At 42.4% G+C, this 23,210-nt stretch overlaps 3 protein-coding genes across 4 annotated transcripts in view; 1 reads left to right on the forward strand and 2 right to left on the reverse strand.

Annotated features, from left to right (window-relative positions):
* klf8 (Kruppel like factor 8) overlaps window positions 1-2,748 on the reverse strand; it is a 108,051-nt gene extending 105,303 nt beyond the window's left edge. Inside the window, exon 1 of one of the 2 annotated variants that reach the window (XM_055942996.1) lies at window positions 2,317-2,748. In XM_055942996.1, the coding sequence (XP_055798971.1) occupies window positions 2,317-2,343 (27 nt within the window). In that variant the 5' untranslated portion in view covers window positions 2,344-2,748. The remainder of the gene's footprint in view (window positions 1-2,316) is intronic. The other variant, XM_055942997.1, reaches the window with a different exon arrangement.
* Window positions 2,749-2,977: 229 nt separating this feature from the next.
* Window positions 2,978-13,149, forward strand: rbm41 (RNA binding motif protein 41). The gene is given in 8 exon segments (XM_055941335.1): window positions 2,978-3,016; window positions 3,699-3,822; window positions 4,221-4,311; window positions 4,983-5,029; window positions 5,032-5,183; window positions 5,793-5,883; window positions 5,886-5,999; window positions 6,556-13,149. Coding segments are annotated over 8 exon segments (828 nt in total). The 3' UTR covers window positions 6,726-13,149.
* Window positions 13,150-20,591: 7,442 nt separating this feature from the next.
* cldn2 (claudin 2) lies at window positions 20,592-21,733 on the reverse strand. Its single transcript, XM_055942999.1, has one exon. The coding sequence runs from the start codon at window positions 21,731-21,733 to the stop codon at window positions 20,897-20,899; it is 837 nt and encodes a 278-aa protein (XP_055798974.1). The 3' UTR covers window positions 20,592-20,896.
* Window positions 21,734-23,210: the final 1,477 nt, after the last annotated feature.

Raw genomic sequence — 23,210 nt, forward strand, 5'->3', positions numbered from 1 at the left:
TATAGTTTGTTAACAAGAAATGTGTGGATTGGTTGAAAAACAAGTTTTAATGACTCCAACCTAAGTGTATGTAAACTTCCGACTTCAAATATACGTTCTTCCAGCAGCAGACTATGATCGATAAGGCCAAAAGCCTCACTGAAGTCTAACAAAACAGCCCCCACAACCATTTTATCATCAATTTCTCTCAGCCAATCAAGTGCTGTGCTTGTTGAGTGTCCTTCCCTATAAGCATGCTGAAATTCTGTTGTCAATTTGTTTACTGTGAAATAGCATTGTATCTGGTCAAACACAATTTCTTCCAGAAGTTTACTAAGGGTTGGTAACAGGCTGATTGGTCGGCTACAGACACTACTGGCCTCCAAATGACTGGGCCTCTCCCTCCACAAAACTCAGTGGTCACCACCATTAGGCCTGCTGAGGCTGCTGCTGTCCTGCATAGGAATGTGTTATAGGCCCTGCATATAGATTACACCTTCAGAGCTGGCCTAATCCATGCCATGCACACAGAGACAGAGGCGTATACAAGCCAAACTCGCACACAGAGAGAATACCCGCAGACGAGCACACACACACACACACGCACAAAGACGCACACACAAAGATGCACACTTGCACACACACATACAGGAAAAGGAGTGTGCTCTGTGTCTCTTGTGTAGCAGTGACGAGTGACGACATCCGATTCATGTTTCATTACAGCATGAAACTGTCAATCATCATAATGAGGCAACTACACAGACTACAGACATGATAAGAAATGGATGTGTCACGCTCAGAGAAAAACAATAACTGAGGCCAAAAGTAATGTGGAGGTATCTCAGACATAATGCATCATTTGTGTCAACATGATGATAGATCAGTAGGCTATCTGTTTAATGTATGATGCATAATGAAACTTTCATTGATATTGCTGTTGAAGGATAACGATCTTGTGAATGATGAAAAGTCTTGACACCCCAGACAAGCTTGAAGGATGGGTTCTTTCCTGTCCCTGGTTGAGCCTGAATACTTGTCTTGCACTCTGACCCTTTGCTACTGTACCTGACGGCTGTACCAAAATATGTACAGCAGGCTTCCAAATCATGTAAAGTTCTGTGCACGAGATGCGGCAGGCCGGATGCGTGTACAGTGTCGCTCGAGGCAGTAGGCCTACACCTGGCTCGTTCCCAGGGTTGGGAGATGAGCGAGTGCTACTGTCCCTTTAAGGAACTCAGACTGTGTCCTACTAGCTCATAGAGATAAATAGAGATCTAATCTTTGTATCTGTGCCATTATGGCGGCTGTGGTGGCATGGGCAACACCATTGAGGCCATCTCCATTTTAAAAGAAGTCAATTTTCTTATTTTGTCTTTAAAAAAAGCATAAAGCTAATATTGGTGATTTACCACCACCTGCAGTGCTGGAGTCCTCAACCAAATCTTGTATCATTCATCTATTGTGACCACTAGATGACAGTGATATAGCTTAAAGCCATAATCAACCCAATTTGAAGAAGACAATGCTCTGATCATTTGCTGATCTCTCCCAACCCATAGGAATCCCCACCCAGTTCATGATGGAAACCCTCAATGGCAATGCCCATGCTAAAAGAGGTTATATCCATCTAGAGATCTCTATCCATCTCTATGTACTAGCTGCAGTTCCTGTGTTTCCTTCCTGCCTCACTAGCTCACAGCGCACTTTTAAAAAACCTGTACCCCAAACCTCGCACAGAGAGAGGGGATGAGAGAGACAGTTACCCGAGAAGGAATATATAGTTAACACGTTTCAGTTCCTTCCATTTGCATGCACGTTAAATTGTTAACGTTTACAGAGGAGAGAACAGTGTTTAAGAGACAGTGAGGGAGAGGCAACAGCACTGTCTGCGGTCGATTGTCGGAGCTATCGAACCTCTTTCTTTGCTGTGGAAGATGCGAGAGTTTGTGTTCTCGGAAGTAGCCTACGGCAACAGTCTCCTCCGTTGCGAAAATACTGAATCGTATGAGTCGATTCCTAGCTAAATCGAAGCTTGACACACAACTGGGAGTCGATGAATCGATTCGACTCTCCACCTCTAGCGCTCAGTAGCCTGCGTCAGTCACCTAGCTAGCTAACATGCTATTATTATCAGTACCGTTGCCTAGTAGTTGGTCAACTAGCTAGCCAACTGAATGTAACAGTCAAGCTTCTTACATATGCCTTCCCCTTTGTCAGACACTCTCCAATTGTCTTTAAATTGGCACATGTTAAACTGACAATGTAAACTCATTTAAATATCGGCCGATAGCAGTTTGCTGGACAGGGCAAAGTCAATAATGGTCAAGACTGACTTACTTTCTTGCTTCGAGTCTCCGTGTGCATCTCGGTAGCTAGGGTGCAGTGGGGGGGGGGGGTTGATCGGGTGGGGTGAATTTGAATAATAGTAATCTTTTTGGCAGTTTTCCACCTTTTGAATCAATTTGCTATTTGGGAGAAAGTTGTATTGTTTGCCTCTTCGGATATTCTTTTAGATCATATCCACGGCGTCGACTATTCCTCTTTCTTCACCAGTAAAGTCTCTCTCTCTCTCGGTGTGTTGTTGCCGTGTACAGGGTTGGGCGCTCTCTCTTCGTTTCTCCTCCGCCTCTCCCTGCTTGTGACCCCACCCTGCGTCTCCACCCCTCAACCCTGTCAATCAGAAACTGAGCAGCCAGCCACAGACCAGACCTACCCGAGCTTGCAGCAACGCCAAACTATCCCCCAAAACCACACACTAAATGTGCATGCATTTCGCCGTCATAGCTTCTGTAAAGGCACACACACATCCATGTCAACCTAATGATGTAAAGTAAGTTGTAGTGGATGTCTATGAGGCAAATTGATATGTCACAGCTGAATATTGCAACTAACTTGGAACATGTATTCAATGCAATTCAAGAAAGACCGGTCCCAAAAGACATTAATGTGTTATTACATTCGGAATATTCTGTTTATGCTGGTGTAAGGGGAGGGTAGGATGGCTTTCGACCACACCCTCTGTCATGACGTAGCAAGGGTGTGGTGTCTGTCATGACGTCTAGAGGGTGTGGTTCCTAAAAAATATTTTTTGGAAGGGATAGCGTAGGTGCCCAAATTACTACTGTACATTTATGATCAGTACAGTGACAATATTATCTATAGTAGAAGATATTGACGAGTATGAAAACATGTTAAAAAAAAATACATATTTTCCTAAAAAATATATAAATTCTGGGAGCTCTTTCACAACTCTAGAAAATGTATTAAAAAGGTGTCCTCCAATATTATATAGCCTATTCATCTTCTACTTTATAGGTATCCATAAGATGAATAAGGAAAATTTGACATTAAGGTGAATTATCACTTCACAACTATCAACGAGCATTTCACTACATCCCCAATAAATCTGCTAAATTTGCGTATGTGACCAGTACAATTTGATTTGATCTGAGTGTTGATCCAACAGAGATGTTTCAACCACATAGTCTATGGTTTCAGCTAAACAGCTAAATGCTATTACAATTTTATTACTATTAATGCTGACAATACATAACTGATCCAAGGTTTTTCCTTTTAGTGCAACAAATTGAAACATTTCAGGATCTGGCTCAACCTACCTTTGTAGACTTTCTACACTAAACCTAAGGCACAGCTATGTGGGAATGGCTTCTGTCCTCAAATGCTCTTCCATTAACTCCTTTAAAAGGCTATTATTATAGATTAAACAATCATTCCCTCTGGGAGTCTGTGAAATTGAGCTAGCACAATTTCACTACATTTCCCAAAATCCCGCGCTGCGTCCCAAACTCCTCCTACAGGAGAACAAAACGGAAACATGCGACGGTAAACAACATTCTCTGCTAACAAGCTCACATTACATTGATTTACTACGGTTTTATTGCCCTCATTTTGCTGTATAATATGCATGCATATATGAAGTGTTTATATAATCGTGTTGCCAAAAGCTGTCTGTCACCTGCATTACTAACATTGTGTAGATGGAATGCGATGCACTAACGTTAGCTAGCCAACGTCAGCTACTCCAGTGATAGCTGCACCGTTAAAATCGGTTGCTAAAATCAGTTGTATATTTAATGAAAATGTATAGAGTAATGTGTATGACACCAACGCATATACTGTGTGTGTGTGTGTGTGTGTGTGTGTGTGTGTGTGTGTGTGTGTGTGTGTGTGTGTGTGTGTGTGTGTGTGTGTGTGTGTGTGTGTGCGCGTGTGTTTTACAGTAAGACCTGTCATTTGTGTGAGGAACGGGACAGAGACCGCGCCACAGTCTCCTCCTACACAGCAGCTGGACACGGACTTCAACATAGACAGGTGAGCCTCCACACACACACACACACACACACACACACACACACACACACACACACACACACACACACACACACACACACACACACACACACACACACACACACACACACACAATAGCATCAACCACACAGTTTACATACAATAGCCTACACTCCTACTAAATAATAATAATTTGATTTGGATTTCTATAGCGCTTTTTTTTTTTTTTTACCAACTTAAAGCTCAAAGTGCTTTACATAGTAAGGGAGAAACTCACCTCATCCAACTGTTTATTTTCTTCTACAGCATTACAATAGCAAGTTGCAACAGCCCCACTATTTACATATTCTTATATGTCTGAACTGACCTCAGGGGAGGGTCTACATTCTGCTGTGCATTCCAGTACAGGTTCACCTAAGGACAGCCAGCCAGCCAATGATTTGTCAACGTCTAGACACATGAACTCGTCAATTTACCTTAACCCAAGCCGTTAATTAAGCAATGTCTAAAAGTCAGAGAATAAGACAAGAATTCCTCAACTCTCGTGTTTTACCTGATTGACTCTTGAGTTTTACCTGAAATGATCTAGGCATAATAACTAAATTATTAAGTATTACTGCTAAATGTCATTATGTACTTTCAGACCACATTCAGAGAGACTAGACTTTTAGACCTCTCGTGTGTTGTCCCAGATGTGTTGCCAAGAGGAAGTGTTTTGCACCTGTGGCGCTGTACAAGCCTTTGGGGAGCAGGCTACCTGGGTGAGGAGTATATCCCAGTTCCAGGCTCACCAGAACGGGGGGAGGGAGCTGGCCAGTCTTAGGGAGTTGGGGCTCTCAGACCTGGAGATAGAACTGTGGTTCCCCAGAGACCAGCCTTAAAACACTGAGAAGGTGAATGTTATTTATTTATATCATTTATGCCATTTACTACCAGGGGACAGTACATTTGGACAGCCGCATAGAAGGAAGAATAGGTAAAAATAGTGAAGAGAAGGTGATTGTTGCTTCCCAGACAGTGGGCAAAGTGGTTGAAATGATGTCTCTACAACCAGGTTGTAATAATGTCCTTTTAACCAGTTTTGCACCACTGTTTTTGCCAGCTGCTGGATGTAACGACGAGATGTTTAATGTATAGAGACAATGTGTGTGGTTGTGGTTATCAATTACACCTCCTGAGAAGGAATACAGAGCCTGTATTTAAACCCAACATTGTCAAAATGTTAGTGATATTGACTGATCAACTATGGGTGTGTTGTCAGACATGAAAAATATCCTGGTGATGTGGCCTGATATTGATTATTTGACTCAGGCATCCATCCAAACTGGAAGAGATCAGGGTGTAACTTTCCTCAACTCTATTTACTTCAATACTCACTGATAAAAGGATGCTATTATTATTCCAGCTGTATTACCGGTTGGACTCATTGAACAACATGGTCAAGTAGGCAGCTGTGTTGTGTGTGTGCTTCAGGCAGCCACGTTGTGTGTTCTGCCCTACAGGGTCATGGGGTGGGTGTGTGTGCCCCCGGGGTGCGGCAGCAGCGTCTGCAGGTGATCCAGGACAAGATGGCGGCTCGGGCAGAGCTCATGTCAATCCACATTGCTTCTCAGCCAGCCGACCCCTGTCCCGCAGAGAGATGGAGGTCGAGAAGGCCCTGTTCCATGGTAATGACCACCAGGGCTTCCTCACTGCACTCTATCACCAAGGTGGGATGATGTTATATATGCTAAGTGTCTGGTCGTTCACACTGCAACTCCCATAGACCAAGAGGTTAGAAAGGAGTTAGAACGAAAAGGAGTTATGGAGGCGTTTGAACAAGTCCTATGTGTGTTGGAAGTGTCTTTGAAATTCCTTGAAAAGACACGATAGGAGTTGGGTGCTGGGCTTGAGCCGGAAAATATAATGACAATATTTTCTTATCTAAATGTTTTATTTTTAATGACCTTGGCATCACTGTGTTTTTTGTGTGTGTATTTTGTGTATATGTTGAATGTTTTGTGTTGTTGGTGGCTGTCATCTATTGAAAATATAAAGTCAAATGTTTCAAAGAAATAAAGGAATTCAGCTGTCCATCATCCTGTTAGTCATTTGCCATATTGAAATCTGACAGTAAGCAATTACCCTGTATTGATGTGTAATATTGTTATTATTGTTGCAATATTTTTAGTTTTTAAATTACCCTGTAACTACCTAGTAAGTAGGCTACAAACTGTCATGGAGTACTAACACTTACCTGCTCACGTTTTTATGATTTTCCCTTAGAGGAAGATACCCTGGCTGACCAGCAGGGGGCATCCTCCTCAGACCTGGACTCTGTACAGCAGGGGTGCCCAGACTTTAGTTACATAGGATCTACTTTTTCCACCCTGCTTCCTAACGCGGTCTACCTTATTGATTGGATGGTTTGCACTGAATGCTATCAGCTAGCTTAGCATGGTCTGGGTTGTAGCTACTGATTGCTAGCCTCAAGCAGGTGTCCAGGTGATCATCTGTTAGAGTGGACCGCTACTTTGACTTGATGATCTTCATGTCTTAAAATGCTGACTCGCAAAGGTAGATAGATCCAAAAAATGCTGTCAAGTACATGGCAACTTTTTGTACATGTTTGGATATTTTTCCTCCACGATAAGGTTCCAAAAGTGTTCCCCCAATGCCCTCGATTTGATATAGAGGTCGCTTTGCAGAGTCAAAATTTCACTCTTGACGGCTGATGTCTCCATGTGAAACAATGATGCAATTTAATCAACATCAACTTCCACACCAAACAGAAAGCACATAAATGTTGCCACAGGTTCCAGGATCGCAAAGTCTTGAAAGCGTCGGTCAAAGTCTCGACCAGTCACAAAGTGCAGATGCCTTTCCCTGACTCGAGTTGACATATTGACATATTTTTGAAATTCCGCAGTTCATGTCGCTGCAAGTGTGAGGACAGCAATTTGAATGTTTGCTTAAAAGCTGTCACATAGCTAATCATATCAACAATATTTTTGTATTTTCCTTGCAGCTTTAAATTTAGTTCATTCAGCCGAAAAGTTACATCGGTCAAAAAAGATAAATCTAACAGCCACACTTTATCTTCCAACTGCTCATATTCGGCATCTTATGAGGCCAGAAACTCCTTGATTTCAAATAACAGATCCCTAAATCTCTGCAGGAATGTACCTCTACTAAGCCACCTTACATCCGTGTGTTGCAAGAGGTCTGTGTTCAGCTTCACTTTCTTCCAGTTGAGACCTGAAGAGATCTGCAGACTTCTGGCCTGAATCAAATTCACGATTTTGAGCGCGATATCCATGACATCGTTCATATTCAGCATTTTACAACACAAGGCTTGTTGATGGATTATGAAGTGATAATTGAGGAAGTCTGGAAAGTCATCACTTTTGCAAAGGGCAATAAACCCATTGATGCAGCCAGTCATGGCTGATGCTCCATCTGTAGTTTGTAAATGGGTAACTGATTGCTATTAAAAAAGTCCTTGAATGCCACAAAAATGTCCTCCCCTCGAGTTTTTCCTTTCAGCGATATGATTGTGAGCAGTTCCTTTTTGGCAGTCATATCTTCAAACACCATTCTGATGAAAATGCACAACTGAGATGTGTTGATCACGTCTGTCGACTCGTCAAATTGAAGTGAAAAGAACATTTATACTCATTTATGTCTTTTTTAAGATGCTCCCTCAAATCCTCACCCATCATTTCACAGTATTTCTGGATAGGTGAACATCCTTAATAGTGGAAATGATTTCTGATTTATTTTTGAACACATCAAACAATGAGTCTGTTGCCTCTAAAAAGGCCTCTTTTACTATTTCTCCATCCTGGAACGGTTTCGTGTGCTTTGCTAGTATGCAACTCACCCGGGATTATGAAATCGTGGCTGCCTTTGATTTTGAGCTGGGCCTTGTAAAGATCGATTGTTGGGCAGCTAGTTGAGACTTCAACTCTTACTTTTCTCTTACGTAGTTCACTTTTAGCTGGAAAGTCACTTTCATATTTCTTGTGAACAGTTTTGAAATGCCTCTCGACATTTCCCTTCTTATCAAGAGCTACGTTTGAATGGGAAATCAGTCACACACATTTTGAATATGTTGTGGTGAAAAAAATTTCTCACTGTGAAAGTAGTTGTTGGTCTCTCGCTGCTTGGTCCAGCACTCATATTAAAAATGTAACTGCAACTTCATAGGAGAAAAGTAGTAAAAAAAAACAACTACCATTGGAACAACAAAAAATATTGTGTTTCAGGTCTGGCAAGCATGGAAATGTAAATGTACTAACTGCAGACGGTTGCTATGGTAGCGACAGTTTGGAAAACAAATGTAGCCACTATAGTGACGGGGTTGGTCCAATTTTATGTCAATCAAGCAGTTTTTAAATATTGCAGTAATATTTGAGAAAGAAGCTAACCTGTAAGCAAAGCATACTGTGCTTCAGAACTGTGGACTTCATAAATTTTTAAGCAGACTCGATGGTAACGCTGTGAATTGCCAAAATATATATTTTTAGTGCATACATTTTGAAAACTTTTATGTGGTCTACTAGAAAGAAGTTTGCGGTCGACCGTGACCGACGTCCTGGATACCAATGCTATACAGAGATGGCCCTAGTGATGGGAGAAAACGGACTGTATCAGAGAATTCTGAACTGAAAACCACAGGTGACTCATCTCTACCTCAGCCCAGACCTTAAACTGAGTTTGACCAATCACATAGCTCATGGAAAAGCACTGACCAATCAAAAGTCCAGCCTGACTGTAAATCTGTCATTGATCAAATCACATTTTTATTTGTGTAGACTAAAAGTGAAATGCTTATTTATGGGTCAATTTCCAACAATGCAGAGTTAAATATAAGATTTAAAATTTAAAAAATAGTGATACGTGGAATAAATAAACAGTGGCTATATACAGGGAGTACCGGTACTGAGTTGATGTGCAGGGGTACGAGGTAATTGAGGTAGCTACAGTTGAAGTCGGAAATTTACATACACCTGAGCCAAAAACATTTAAACTCAGTTTTTCACAATTCCTGACATTTAATCCTAGTAAAAATTCCCTGTCTTAGGTCAGTTAGGATCACCACTTTATTTTAAGAATGTAAAATGTCAGAATAATAGTAGAGAGAATGATTTATTTCAGATTTTATTTCTTTCATCACATTCCCAGTGGGTGAGAAGTTTACATACACTCAATTAGTATTTGGTAGCATTGCCTTTAAATTGTTTAATTTTGGTCAAACCCTTCGGGTAGCCTTCCACAAGCTTCCCACAATAAGTTGGGTGAATTTTGGCCCATTCCTCCTGACAGAGCTGGTGTAACTGAGACAGGTTTGTAGGCCTCCTTGCTCGCACACGCTTTTTCAGTTCTGCCCACAAATCTTCTATAGGATTGAGGTCAGGGCTTTGTTATGGCCACTCCAATACCATGACTTTGTTGTCCTTAAGCCATTTTGCCACAACTTTGGAAGTATGCTTTGGGTCATTGCCTATTTAGAAGACCCATTTGCAACCAAGCTTCAAATTCCTGACTGATGTCTTGAGATGTTGTTTCAATATATCCACATAATTCTCCCTCATGATGCCATCTATTTTGTGAAGTGCACCAGTCCCTCCTGCAGCAAAGCACCCCCACAACATGATGCTGCCACCCCCGTGCTTCACGGTTAGGATGGTGTTCTTCGGCTTGCAAGCCTCCCCCTGTTTCCTCCAAACATACCGATGGTCATTATGGCCAAACATTCTATTTTTGTTTCATCAGACCAGAGGACATGTCTCCAAAAAGTACAATCTTTGTCACCATGTGCAGTTGCAAACCATAGTCTGGGTTTTTTATGGCGGTTTTGGAGCAGTGGCTTTTTCCTCGCTGAGTGGCCTTTGTGAGGTTATGTCGATATAGCACTCGTTTTACTGTGGATATAGATACTTTTTTACCTGTTTCCTCCAGCATCTTCACAAGGTCCTCTGCTGTTGTTCTGGGATTGATTTGCACTTTTCGCACCTAAGTACGTGCATCTCTAGGAGACAACGCGTCTCCTTCCTGTGCGGTATGATGACTGTGTGGTCCCATGGTGTTTATACTTGCGTACTATTGTTTGTACAGATGAACGTGGTACCTTCAGGCGTTTGTAAATTGCTCCCAAGGATGAACCAGACTTGTGGAGGTTTACCATTTTTTTCAGAGGTCTTGGCTGATTTCTTTTGATTTCCCCATGATGTCAAGCAAAGAGGCACTGCGTTTGAAGGTAGGCCTTAAAATACATCCACAGGTACACCTCCAATTGACTCAAATTATGTCAATTAGCCTATCCGAAGCTTCTAAAGCCATGACATCATTTTCTGGAATTTTCCAAGCTGTTTAAAGGCACAGTCAACTTTGTATGTAAACGTCTGACCCACTGGAATTGTGATACAGTGAATTATAAGTAAAATAATCTGTCTGTAAACAATTGTTGGAAAAATTACTTGTGTCATGCACAAAGTAGATGTCCTAACCGACTTGCCAAAACTATAGTTTGTTATTAAATTTGTGGAGTTGTTGAAAAACAAGTTTAATGACTCCAACCTAAGTGTATGTAAACGTCTGACTTCAACTGTATACAGTGGGGCAAAAAAAGTATTTAGTCAGCCACCAATTGTGCAAGTTCTCCCACTTAAAATGATGAGAGAGGCCTGTAATTTTCATCATAGGTACACTTCAACTATGACAGACAAAATGAGAAAAAGAAATCCAGAAAATCACATTGTAGGATTTTTAATTCATTCATTTGCAAATTATGGTGGAAAATAAGTATTTGGCCACCTACAAACAAGCAAGATTTCTGGCTCTCACAGACCTGTAACTTCTTCTTTAGGAGGCTCCTCTGTCCTCCACTCGTTACCTGTATTAATGGCACCTGTTTGAACTTGTTATCAGTATAAAAGACACCTGTCCACAACCTCAAACAGTCACACTCCAAACTCCACTATGGCCAAGACCAAAGAGCTGTCAAATGACACCAGAAACAAAATTGTAGACCTGCACCAGGCTGGGAAGACTGAATCTGCAATAGGTAAGCAGCTTGGTTTGAAGAAATCAACTGTGGGAGCAATTATTAGGAAATGGAAGACATACAAGACCACTGATAATCTCCCGTGATCTGGGGCTCCGCGCAAGATCTCGCCCCGTGGGGTCAAAATCATCACAAGAACGGTGAGCAAAAATCCCAGAACCACACGGGGGGACATAGTGAATGACCTGCAGAGAGCTGGGACCAAAGTAACAAAGCCTACCATCAGTAACACACTACGCCGCCAGGGACTCAAATCCTGCAGTGCGAGACGTGTCCCCCTGCTTAAGCCAGTACATGTCCAGGCCCGTCTGAAGTTTGCTAGAGAGCATTTGGATGATCCAGAAGAAGATTGGGAGAATGTCATATGGTCAGATGAAACCAAAATATAACTTTTTGGTAAAAACTCAACTTGCCGTGTTTGGAGGACAAAGAATGCTGAGTTGCATCCAAAGAACACCATACCTACTGTGAAGCATGGGGGTGGAAACATCATGCTTTGGGGCTGTTTTTCTGCAAAGGGACCAGGACGACTGATCCCTGTAAAGGAAAGAATGAATGGGGCCATGTATCGTGAGATTTTGAGTAAAAACCTTCCATCAGCAAGGGCATTGAAGATGAAATGTGGCTGGGTCTTTCAGCATGACAATGATCCCAAACACACCGCCCGGGCAACGAAGGAGTGGCTTCGTAAGAAGCATTTCAAGGTCCTGGAGTGGGCTAGCCAGTCTCCAGATCTCAACCCCATAGAAGATCTTTGGAGGGAGTTGAAAGTCCGTGTTGCCCAGCAACAGCCCCAAAACATCACTGCTCTAGAGGAGATCTGCATGGAGGAATGGGCCAAAATACCAGCAACAGTGTGTGAAAACCTTGTGAAGACTTACAGAAAACATTTGACCTCTGTCATTGCCAACAAAGGGTATATAACGAAGTATTGAGATAAACTTTTGTTATTGACCAAATACTTATTTTCCACCATAATTTGCAAATAAATTCATTAAAAATCCTACAATGTGATTTTCTGGATTTCTTTTTCTCATTTTGTCTGTCATAGTTGAAGTGTACCTATGATGAAAATTACAGGCCTCTCTCATCTTTTTAAGTGGGAGAACTTGCACAATTGGTGGCTGACTAAATACTTTTTTGCCACACTATATATATACAAATGTTTGATGATTCGTTGGAGGGCATAGCAGGATTGAGAGGCCAGATCAAGGACTCTGACCAATCAGCCACAATCACAGGCTCAGGACAGAGCGGGACTCAAGCGATTGGCAGCTCCAAAGAGCATCAACGTGAGTCAGTAAATCAGTAGCCTGTGTGGTGCGGCGAAGGCAGGGTCCGGAGATAGGTAGAGGATTTTTATTTTTATTTATTATAGATCCCCACTACTCTTCCTGGGACAGGAACATTTAAGACAGTTTATACAATTTTAAAAACATTACAACTGTCACGCCCTGACCTTAGTATTCTTTGTTTTCTTTATTATTTTGGTTAGGTCAGGGTGTGACATGGGTGATTTATATGTTTTTGGCCTGTCTAGGGTTTTTGTATGTTTATGGGGTTTGTTACCAGTCTAGGGGTTTTGTATGTCTATGGTTGCCTAGATTGGTCCTCAATTAGAGGCAGCTGTTTAACGTTGTCTCTGATTGGGAACCATATTTAGGTAGCCATATTCCTTGAGTATTTCGTTGGTGATTATCCATGTCTATGTTTAGTTGCTTGTGTCAGCGCTATGATTATATAACTTTACGTTCGTTTTGTATAGTTCTTTCAGTTTTCTTTCTTTATTAAAAGAAGATGCATTCAAATCACGCTGCGCTTTGGTCTCATCGCTATAACGAACGTGACAACAACACATTCGTGCATTCATAATGTCAATACCTCTCACAAATACAAGTAGTGATGAAGTCAATCTCTCCTCCACTTTGAGCCAGGAGAGATTGACATGCATATTACTGATGTGAGCTGTCTGTGTACATCCAAGGCCAGCGTGCTGTCCTGTTCTTAGCCAATTGCAATTTTCCTGGGTCCCTTTTTGTGGCACCTGACCACACCACTAAACAGTAGTCCAGGTGCGACAAAACTAGGGCCTGTAGGACCTGTCTTGTTGATAGTGCTGTTAAGAAGGTAGAGCAGCACTTTATTATGGACAGACTTCTCCCCACCTTAGCTACTGTTGTATCAATATGTTTTGACCATGGACAGTTTACAATCCAGGGTTACTCCAAGCAGTTTAGTCACCTCAACTTGCTCAATTTCCACATTATTTATTACAAGATTTAGTTTAGGTTTAGGGTTTAGTGAATGATTTGTCCCATATACAATGCTTTTAGTTTTAGAAATATTTAGACCCAACTTGCCACCCACTCTGAAACTAACTTCAACTCTTTGTTAAGTGAAGCAGTCATATCAGTCGCTGTAGTAGCTGACGTGTATAAATCATATCAAATTTGCGCCGAATAAAACAGATGTAGACCTTAGTGAAATGCTTACTTACGAGCCCCTAACCAACAGCGCAGATTAAGAAAATACGGATAAGAATAAGAAATAAAAGTTACAAGTAATTAAAGAGCAGCAGTAAAATAACAATAGCGAGACTATATACAGGGGTGTACCGGTACAGAGTCTATTTGCGGGAGCACCGGTTATTTGAGGTAATATGTACATGTAGGTAGAGTTATTAAAGTGACTATGCATAGATGATAACAACAGAGAGTAGCAGCGGCGTAAAAGAGGGGGGAAATGCAAATAGTCTGTGTAGCCATTTGATTAGATGTTCAGGAGTCTTATGGCTTGGGGGTAGAAGCTGTTTAGATGCCTCTTGGGCCTAGACTTGGCGCTCCGGTACCGCTTGTCGTGCGGTAGCAGAGAGAACAATCTATGACTAGGGTGGCTGGCTTCTTTGACCATTTTTTGGGCCTTCCTCTGACACCGCCTGGTGTAGAGGTCCTGGATGGCAGGCAGCTTAGCCCCAGTGATGTACTGGGCCGTATGCACTACCCTCTGTAGTGCCTTGCGGTCAGAGGCCAAGCAGTTGCCGTACCAGACAGTGATGCAACCAGTCAGGATGCTCTCGATGGTGCAGCTGTAGAACCTTTTGAGGATCTGAGGACCCATGCCAAATCTTTTCAGTCTCCTGAGGGGGAATAGGTTTTGTTGTGCTCTCTTTATGACTGTCTTGGTGTGCTTGGACCATGTTAGTTTGTTGGTAATGTGGACACCAAGGAACTTGAAGCTCTCAACCTGCTCCACTGCAGCCCCGTTGATGAGAATGGGGGCGTGCTCGGTCCTCATTTTCCTGTAGTCCATAATCATCTCCTAGTATTGTGGATGACTCCTAGTGTTGAGTCGTCCACATACATAGACACACTGGCTTTACTCAGTAAAATAGCGTTGTTTCTGGTCAAACACAATTTTTTGCAAAAGTTTACTAAGGGTTGGTAACAGGCTGAGCCAGTGTAGGGGGCTTTACTATTCTTAGATAGCGGAATTACTTTTGTTTCCCTCCGGGCTTGGGGGCACACACTTTCAAGTAGTAGGCTTAAATTGGAAATATGGCAAATAGGAGTGGCAATATTGTCCGCTATTATCCTCAGTCATTTTCCATACAAGTTGTCTGAGCCCGGTGGCTTGTCATTGTTGATAGACAACAATCATTTTTTCACCTCTTCCACACTCACTTTACAGAATTCTTTCATAATTTGGTCAGATATACTTGTCAGTGTTTGTTGCTGGCATGTCATACCTAAATTTGCTAATCTTGCCAATGAAAATATAATTAAAGTAGTTGGCAATATCTGTGGGTTTTGTGATGAATGAGCCATCTGATTCAATGAATTTCCCCAAAATGTCATTGAAGGTGCTCCAAAGCTTTTTTACTATCATTCTTTGTCATTTATCTTTGTTTCATCCTTCTGCCTCATCCGTCTCAACCAGCTTAGTGGTCAGAGCATTTGGCCAGTAACCGAAAGGTTGCTGGATCGAATCTCCAAGCTGACAAGGTAAAAATCTGTCTTTCTGTCCCTGAGCAAGGCAGTTAATCCACTGTTCCCCGAGCGCCGAAGACGTGGATGTCGATTTAAGGAAGCCTTCCCCCGCACCTCTCTGATTCAGAGGGGTTGGGTTGAATGTGGAAGACACATTTCAGTTGAAGACATTCAGTTGTACAACTGACTAGGTCTCCCACTTTCCATAAAAATCCACAGGGATGTAACAGTTTTTATAGTCATTTCATTAATAGGTGCATGCTTATTAGTAACTGAGATAAGTAATTTCATAAATGTGTCAAGTGAAGCGTCTGGTTGCTCCTCATTACGCACCACGGACCTACAAATATTATTTACATCAAGAACATAGGAATCACTACAAAACGTCTTGAATGACCTCTAATACACTATATTAGGCCCAGCCTTTGGAACTTTGGTTTTCCTAGATATGGCTACTATATTGTGATCACTACATCCGATGGATTTGGATACTGCTTTAAAGCGCATTTCTGCAGCATTTAGTAAAGATGTGATCAATACATGTTGATGATTTCATTCCTGTGCTGTTTGTAACTACCTTGGTAGGTTGACTGATAACCTGAACCAGGTTGCAGGCACTGGTTACAGTTTGAAACTTTTTCTTGAGTGGGCAGCTTGATGAGAGCCAGTCAATATTTAAATCACCCAGAAAATATACCTCTCTGTTGCTATCACATACATTATCAAGCATTTCACACATATTATCCAGATACTGACTGTTAGCACTTGGTGGTCTATAGCAGCTTCCCACCAGAATGGGCTTTAGTTGAGGCAGATGAACCTGTAGCCATATTACTTCAACAGGATTTAACATTATCCAGATACTGACTTATCACTTGATGGTCTATAGCAGCTTCCCACCAGAATGGGCTTTAGGTGAGGCAGATGAACCTGTAGCCATATTACTTCAACAGGATTTAACATTATCCAGATACTGACTTATCACTTGATGGTCTATAGCAGCTTCCCACCAGAATGGGCTTTAGGTGAGGCAGATGAACCTGAATATTACTTCAACAGTATTTAACATGAGCTCTTCTCTAAGCTTTACAGGAATGTGGTTCTGAATATAAACAGCAACACCTCCACCATTGACATGTCTGTCTTATCTGTAAATGTTATAACATTGTATTACTACCACTGTATCATCAAAGGTATTGTCTAGGTGAGTTTCAGAGATAGACAGATTATGAATATAATCTGCTACTAGCAAATTATTCATTTCATGAACCTTGTTTCTTAAGCTACATATGTTAACGTGGGCTACTTTTATTCTGGGATGCTTGATTGTTTTCATTGCTTTACTGGGAAGCGTAGCAGAGGTAGATATTCTCATGTTATTTTTGTTAGTGCAGGGTGAGCTGCACACAGTGGACTTCCTGCTAGGGCACACCGCCTCAATGCTAACAGTATAGTAAATCTGGTTCATAGGCACATGATTACTGCATACAATATTTTTATATTTAACCTTTATTTAACTAGGCAAGTCAGTTAAGAACAAATTCTTATTTACAATGACGGCCTACCCCAGTCAAACACGGATGGCGCTCGGCCAATTGTGCGCCGCCCTATGGGACTCCCAATCACGGCCGGATGTGATGCAGCCTGGATTCTACAATAGCTGTAGGATCTGCAGGGGCAGTTAGAGGGACATAAATTAGGTTACTTGCATTGTGTCTACCAACGCCCCTGGTATAATGTACATTTGCTAAAGCATTATGATAATTCAGCGTCACAAGGGTAGGGATTAAATGAGCTGGGCTTGGGTCATTGATAAGTCATTGTCTCAACAAAGCCTTATAATGCTGTACCCAAATGAATTTTACGTGTCTGATATATCAGCCTGGTCTCATAGACTAGACGTAACATAGTAAATGTAAACCCAGGACACTCAAATGAGTGTGATATGTTACGTTTGGTACGGTTACATAAGACAGATGGTTACTTAAAGCAAAAACGAAAGGAGGGTGGCAGATCAGGGTGGGCGTATACCATGAACGTCTGGCAACCCAAAGGTTGCGAGTTTGAATCTCATCACGGACAGCTTTAGCATATTAGCTAATTAGCCATTTTTCAACTACTTACAAATTATTTAGCTACTTTGCAACTGCTTAGCATGTTAGCTAACCCTTCCCCTAACCTTAACCCTTTAACCTAACTCATAAACTTAACCCTAACCCAGCTAACATTAGCCATGTTATGTCATATCTCATAGTGGTATAACCATAGAATTAGGAATTAGAATGCTTATTTAATAGTAATAATAATGAACGAAATAGTCATTTAATAGGTTCTCTATGGGGTATAAAATATTGAAACATCCCAGAGAGTCCTGGGGATAGTGAATGGGTACTGGTTGCTATGGACATCTCTGGTGATTGAGTTTGGCCAAGAGCGGCGACTGAGCATCAACCGAAAAGGGAGGAGGAGAAAAAGAGGATGTAGTGATCTCTGACCCCAGTACTATAGACTACAGCCTCAACAAGGGCTGAGTCGTTAATAAGAGACAGTCAACTGATGTTGTCAAAGGAGGAGAGTGTTAGGTACTCCGCAGCTCAATGACTGAGGTTTGTCATTTCTGGCCATTGTGCAATTTGTTGTATGAAGATCAATAAAAAACAAATGTGGATTTATTTGTGTTTTTGTCCTGGATGTTTGTGGTTTTTATGTGTGATCGCTTTGGCTGTGTTTGAAATGGGAGTTATATAAACCCAACGTGAGTTCTCTTTCACTATTGGTCGGGTTTCATTCTGAGTGGGTGTCATTCCTCTGGTGGGTCACCAGATGTTCCTATACCCCACTGCTCATTCTGAGTGAGTGTCATTCCTCTGGTGGGTCACTAGATGTCCCTGTACCTCTTTGCTCATTATGAGTGGTTTTGGCTTGCACTCACTTTCCTCTTTGCCATAATCTGCCTTTGGAACCTGTTTTGGAACTGCAGAGGGCAGAGTAGCCACTTGAGAGAGTTGTAGAGGCGATCTTTCCATGGTATTCTTCTCTCCACAGAGCAAGGAACCGTTTTATTCTCATGTTGAAATGATAATGGTCAGATAAGGTACAAATATGACTAGTAGTCCTGACTGGTAGGCCATTTTTAAAACTCAGTGAAAAGATAAGCTTGGTGTTCCACCCCGGGATTTAAGTGAAGTTTGTACACAAAATGTTTACGTGGGATGATCAACTACCAGTCCCAGGGACACAGTTTGAATGGAGCGGGAATAAACTGAAATACATACTGTATGGAGAGAATGTGTGTTAGGTTGTGTTTGTTTTTCCCACCAGCAGAAGTGTGTGTTAAACCGTGCACAATACTGCTCGATCAAGGTTAAAGTCCAGGGTTGGGAGTTTACAGCAGTCTTTTTAGAGGTCGTTTTAGGGGTCATTAAACCCCACATACAGTTACGTTGTTTTCCCACCAATACAAGGAAACAGCGGTCTTGTCTGTCTACCTGTGGACAACAGCCAAAGTGACCTGTTTTCAAATCATCTGTCAAATCACAACCTCCCCAAGTACCTCACTCCTGTCACCAACACCGAAACTAACTACCTATCGATGAGAGGGGAGTTTGTCTTTGTTGCTTGTTTTTGGGTTTATTTGCGCCCATCTTTCCTTCTTGTTTGTCTTTCGTCATCGTTCATGGCTCATCTGTTTTGGAATGGGATGGGACATAAGGTTCCCTCTACAACAGAGATGCAGTAGATAACATTAAGGTTGATAAGCCGTCCGGGGGCTTCATCTGTAATAAACTGAAAATGACTGACGGTTCTAATGAAGATCAAAATATATTTTATTTAGTTAAATCACTTGCTTTTTTCTTTACTATTTTGACTGCAAAATATCTTTGGAAAATAGAAGTTCTGTTGAGAAAGTGTTGCAATTATTTGTAAACAGGTCTTAATATGAAAAAACTTTTAAAAGAACAAAACAATCAGTAGTGTTAAAGCACATGAAACATTCTGCAAAACAGAAGAAAGCATTTCAACTTTCACATGAATGATTATCAATCAAAAGGAACATGTAGAGGAGATTAGCTAACATAGTAATTGATAATGAACATTTGTCAATTATTTTAATTCACAAGAGTCTAGGGGGGGGGGGTTCTACTAAGCTAACAAATGGAATTGCTTTAAGATGGTCATACCATGGATCATTTAGCTATTTGATTTTGAATTCTAGGTATAATAACATATTTATTTTATATATTTTTTTATGAAACATTAAATTTGGCTTTGCTGCTATTAGCCAATAGAAATGCATTGAATAACAGATTCATACATGGAAAAACAGAAAAAAAATATCAAAAGGACATTTGTTTTATAGTGTCTATCCTGTATCTGAGATATAAGATAGATCAGGAAATGATTGTACATACGTATATTGTTTTGCAATATTTAACACATTTTCTGGGGCATTAAGCTACCATTATATACTTCCATACATGTTTTTCAACTGGTACCGGGCTACCTTCAGACGAGGCTTGTGGGGGTCTTGTAGAGCAAAAAAAAATAGAGGGGTCATATTAGTGTGCAGCACAAACTGTTGGGACGTTACAAACAGACGTCGGCAGATTGGTGGTACCGACTTCAGACGAGTCCCAAGACGCTTGTGGGGGTTGCAAGAGCTAAACCGGAGAACACCATCGTGTTTGTGAGAGTCACTACATATGTTTTCGTTAGAACACTGGTTTTCTAGATGTCTCATGGTCTGGACAACCACCGCTGTAGTCCAGGCCACCTTCCGCTGCAGATGTAGACGGTCGACATCGGCGGGACGCGCTGGCTTGACACGCAGTCCACGCAGATACCTCTAGCTGAAACAGACGGATTTTGACGGGGATTTTTTTTTTTATTATGCCCATTTTCGATTTCCCGCGTGGCCGCGGACATCGACTCTAGGGTGAAAAGGCATAAAATAAAGTGTGTCCTAAAAAAACTACTTGGTTGAGTGATACAGTATCGTTGTTGGTGACCCAGTGGACCTTTACTGAAGAGGCTGGCACAACATTGCAATTGAAAATAATATATTGAACTAAAACAGAGACAGTGGCTTCTTGGAAACAATACCGAATTCATGTTAAAACCCATTCATTTCCAAAATGAGAAATGTTACTACAACCTGGTTCCACATATACATTAGCTGTGTGTGATTACTGAGTGTGTGTTGACTTCCAAGACCCCTTATCTCCAGATGTGGCGAACACTTCCGAGTAATCACCTCAAGACAGATGTTACTGCAATAAATCCATTTTTAATAGTAAATCTACCAAAAGATCTATAAAATATTCTCAGTTCGTTCAGTCACTACAGTGCTGTATGCATGGTCAGGCACTACAAGTCTCTGATTTCCATTGTGAGGAACAAAAGTCTTCCTATACAGTAGTGTGGCACTAAAAGTCCCCTGATCAGTTAATTGTGAAAGATAACACATTCAGTTACCTTAGCACGTTGTCGGGGTCGTCATTCTCTGCACCACATACTGTATAGAAGAGACAGCGTGATGTGTGTGCGAATGTTAACATTGGCCTGGACACGATCAGACGTACCCGGTGACATCGTAGCCCACCGCAGGGTTGCGACGTTGGTCTTTCTTGGCCCCCTGGGCGGGGGTGCTGGACTGGGTAGTAGTGCTGGTGTGACTCCTTGCCAGGGTCGCTGCCTTGGTGGCAGCGTTCACCCCCATCTGTAGCGTTGGGTTCCTATAGGTCTGTGAGCTGGTCCTGGCCCGCCCAGTGGGTACCCCCATGCCCGGGGCTGGGTAGGGGTACCCTCCGCCGTGCCTTCTCCCTCCACGGCGCCCCCCATCCACCTTCTCACAGCAGGAGAAACACAGCAGCCCCCCGCCCAGCATGGAGAGCAGGGCGGCGGCTAGCCCCACGTACAGACATTCCCCCAGCTCGTACTTCAGGCTGCTGTGCAGGTTGGCTTGGTAGAAGGTCTGGACAACCTCGTGGGTGGTCCACGACACTGGGATCAGAGCCAGGAACCCCGCGGTGAGGAAGAGGCCTCCCCCAGTACCGGCCACTCGGCCTTTAGCCGCGGAGCCCTCCATGCAGATGGTACACTGCATGCCCACGGTGGAGATGGCGATGGCCAGGACGGAAAAGACCACGGACACCACCATCAGGGCCCGGGAGGCCTGGAGGTCTGAGGGTAAGGCCAGCATGGAGTTGTAGGTCTCACACTGGAATGTTCCGGTGCTCTGGTAGACACACTCCATCCAGAGGCCCTTCATATTGGTCACGGCAGTGACGATGTTGGGCCCGATGTGGGCAGATATCCGCCAGTAGGGAAGCACTGTGGACACCAGGGTACCCAGCATGCCTAGCAGACCCATGAAGAAGCCCATCAGTTCTAGAGCAGCTGACGCCATGGTGGACTGATGATGATAATGATAGACCCTCTTGCTGCTGTTTCAGTTAACTCCAGCTCTCCATCCTTTTAACTCATGCACTCTCACTGGTCCTCCTTCCCCACACTAACACAAACACTACACTCTCTTCTGCTACAAACACGATTGCTCTTACGGTACTGTTGCCTGTTACAATCCTCTAAACTCGCTGCTCTCTCTTTGACGGTAACTTGCCATAGAACCAGTTCCAATCCTGTGGGAACTCCTTACTCACACCCAGTCTCGCTCTCTCTGACACACTGGTTAGCAAAGACTGACCTACCGACTGACTGGTAACTTGATTGAATCCATGCTCCTCACCATAACACTCGGTAGCCACTCTTCAAACTCTCCAGATGGAGTGTTACACTAGCTTGCTACGACTGTGATCAGAATTCTGGCCACTTTGTCAGGAAAGAACAACACAACACCTGACGAATTATGTTTTCTCTCTCAATAACGTTCTCTCTCAATTCTTGTTCTACTCTACAGTCTCAATCCTGACTTTTTCCCCCCCTCTCTCTTTCCTCCACTCTCTACTGCTCAGCATATTGCGCCTCTCTCGTTGTGTTTGTGAACCCACCATCACACTAACCTATCAGGTCCTTCACCTCTCCATGTACACAGACACTGGCATCCCCATTGGCACGGTGGGTTAAACATTCATTCAGCAATCAGTCATCTCTTTCCCAAAACAGACCTTTGGCACACGGTTCAGGCTACAACAAGGCCAGCTGATGGACAGGCCAGGCTAAAGAGAGCGGCATCTCTCCTGTATCTTCGCCAAACACTTCTATGGAACTGAGGGTAAACGAGGGAAACACATTTTAAGAAAGGGAGATCAAATTGAGCAATATTGAAAACTTAAACCCTCAACCAAATCCCATAGCTGTAATGTTATTAATGTACATTATTAATTGAAACAACATCACACACACACACACGTACCGTCACAAAACCCCTGCGTCTGGCTGAGAGATGGTAATGCTATTCCTTAATGGAGACAGACAAGTGTGTGTTCATACTAGGCCTCGGTGTGTATGAAACCTGACGCTCTGCTCCTAATCTGTATTCATCTGTGCTCACATGTCACCAACAGCATAATGGGATTAGCATGTAATCCAGCCACTCTTTCAGTGGAGGGAGGGAGAGGTCCAAGGTCCAAATGCACCAGAAACACTACATGATTATTAAGTGCAGTCTATATGGGCATACTGTACCAACCATAGAATTAGAATGAATGGGCCTTCTGGCCATTCTACTGACAATGTTTGTCTATGGAGATTGCATGGATGTGTGCTTTGATTTTATACATCTGTCAGCATCGGGTGTGGCTGAAATAGCCGAATCAACTAATTTGAAGGGGTGTCCACATACTTTTGTATATATAGTGTATGTAACACAGAGTGTGATTTTTACACTAGGTCTACCATTCAAAAGTCTGCAGACAAATTTCAAA

The sequence above is a fragment of the Salvelinus fontinalis genome, chromosome 13 (genome assembly GCF_029448725.1).
Source record: "Salvelinus fontinalis isolate EN_2023a chromosome 13, ASM2944872v1, whole genome shotgun sequence".
NCBI classification, from domain to species: domain Eukaryota; kingdom Metazoa; phylum Chordata; class Actinopteri; order Salmoniformes; family Salmonidae; genus Salvelinus; species Salvelinus fontinalis.

Coding starts and splice junctions, on each gene's coding strand:
- cldn2 (XM_055942999.1), bottom strand. CDS start 21,733: ATGGCGTCAGCTGCTCTAGAACTGATGGGCTTCTTCATGGGTCTGCTA.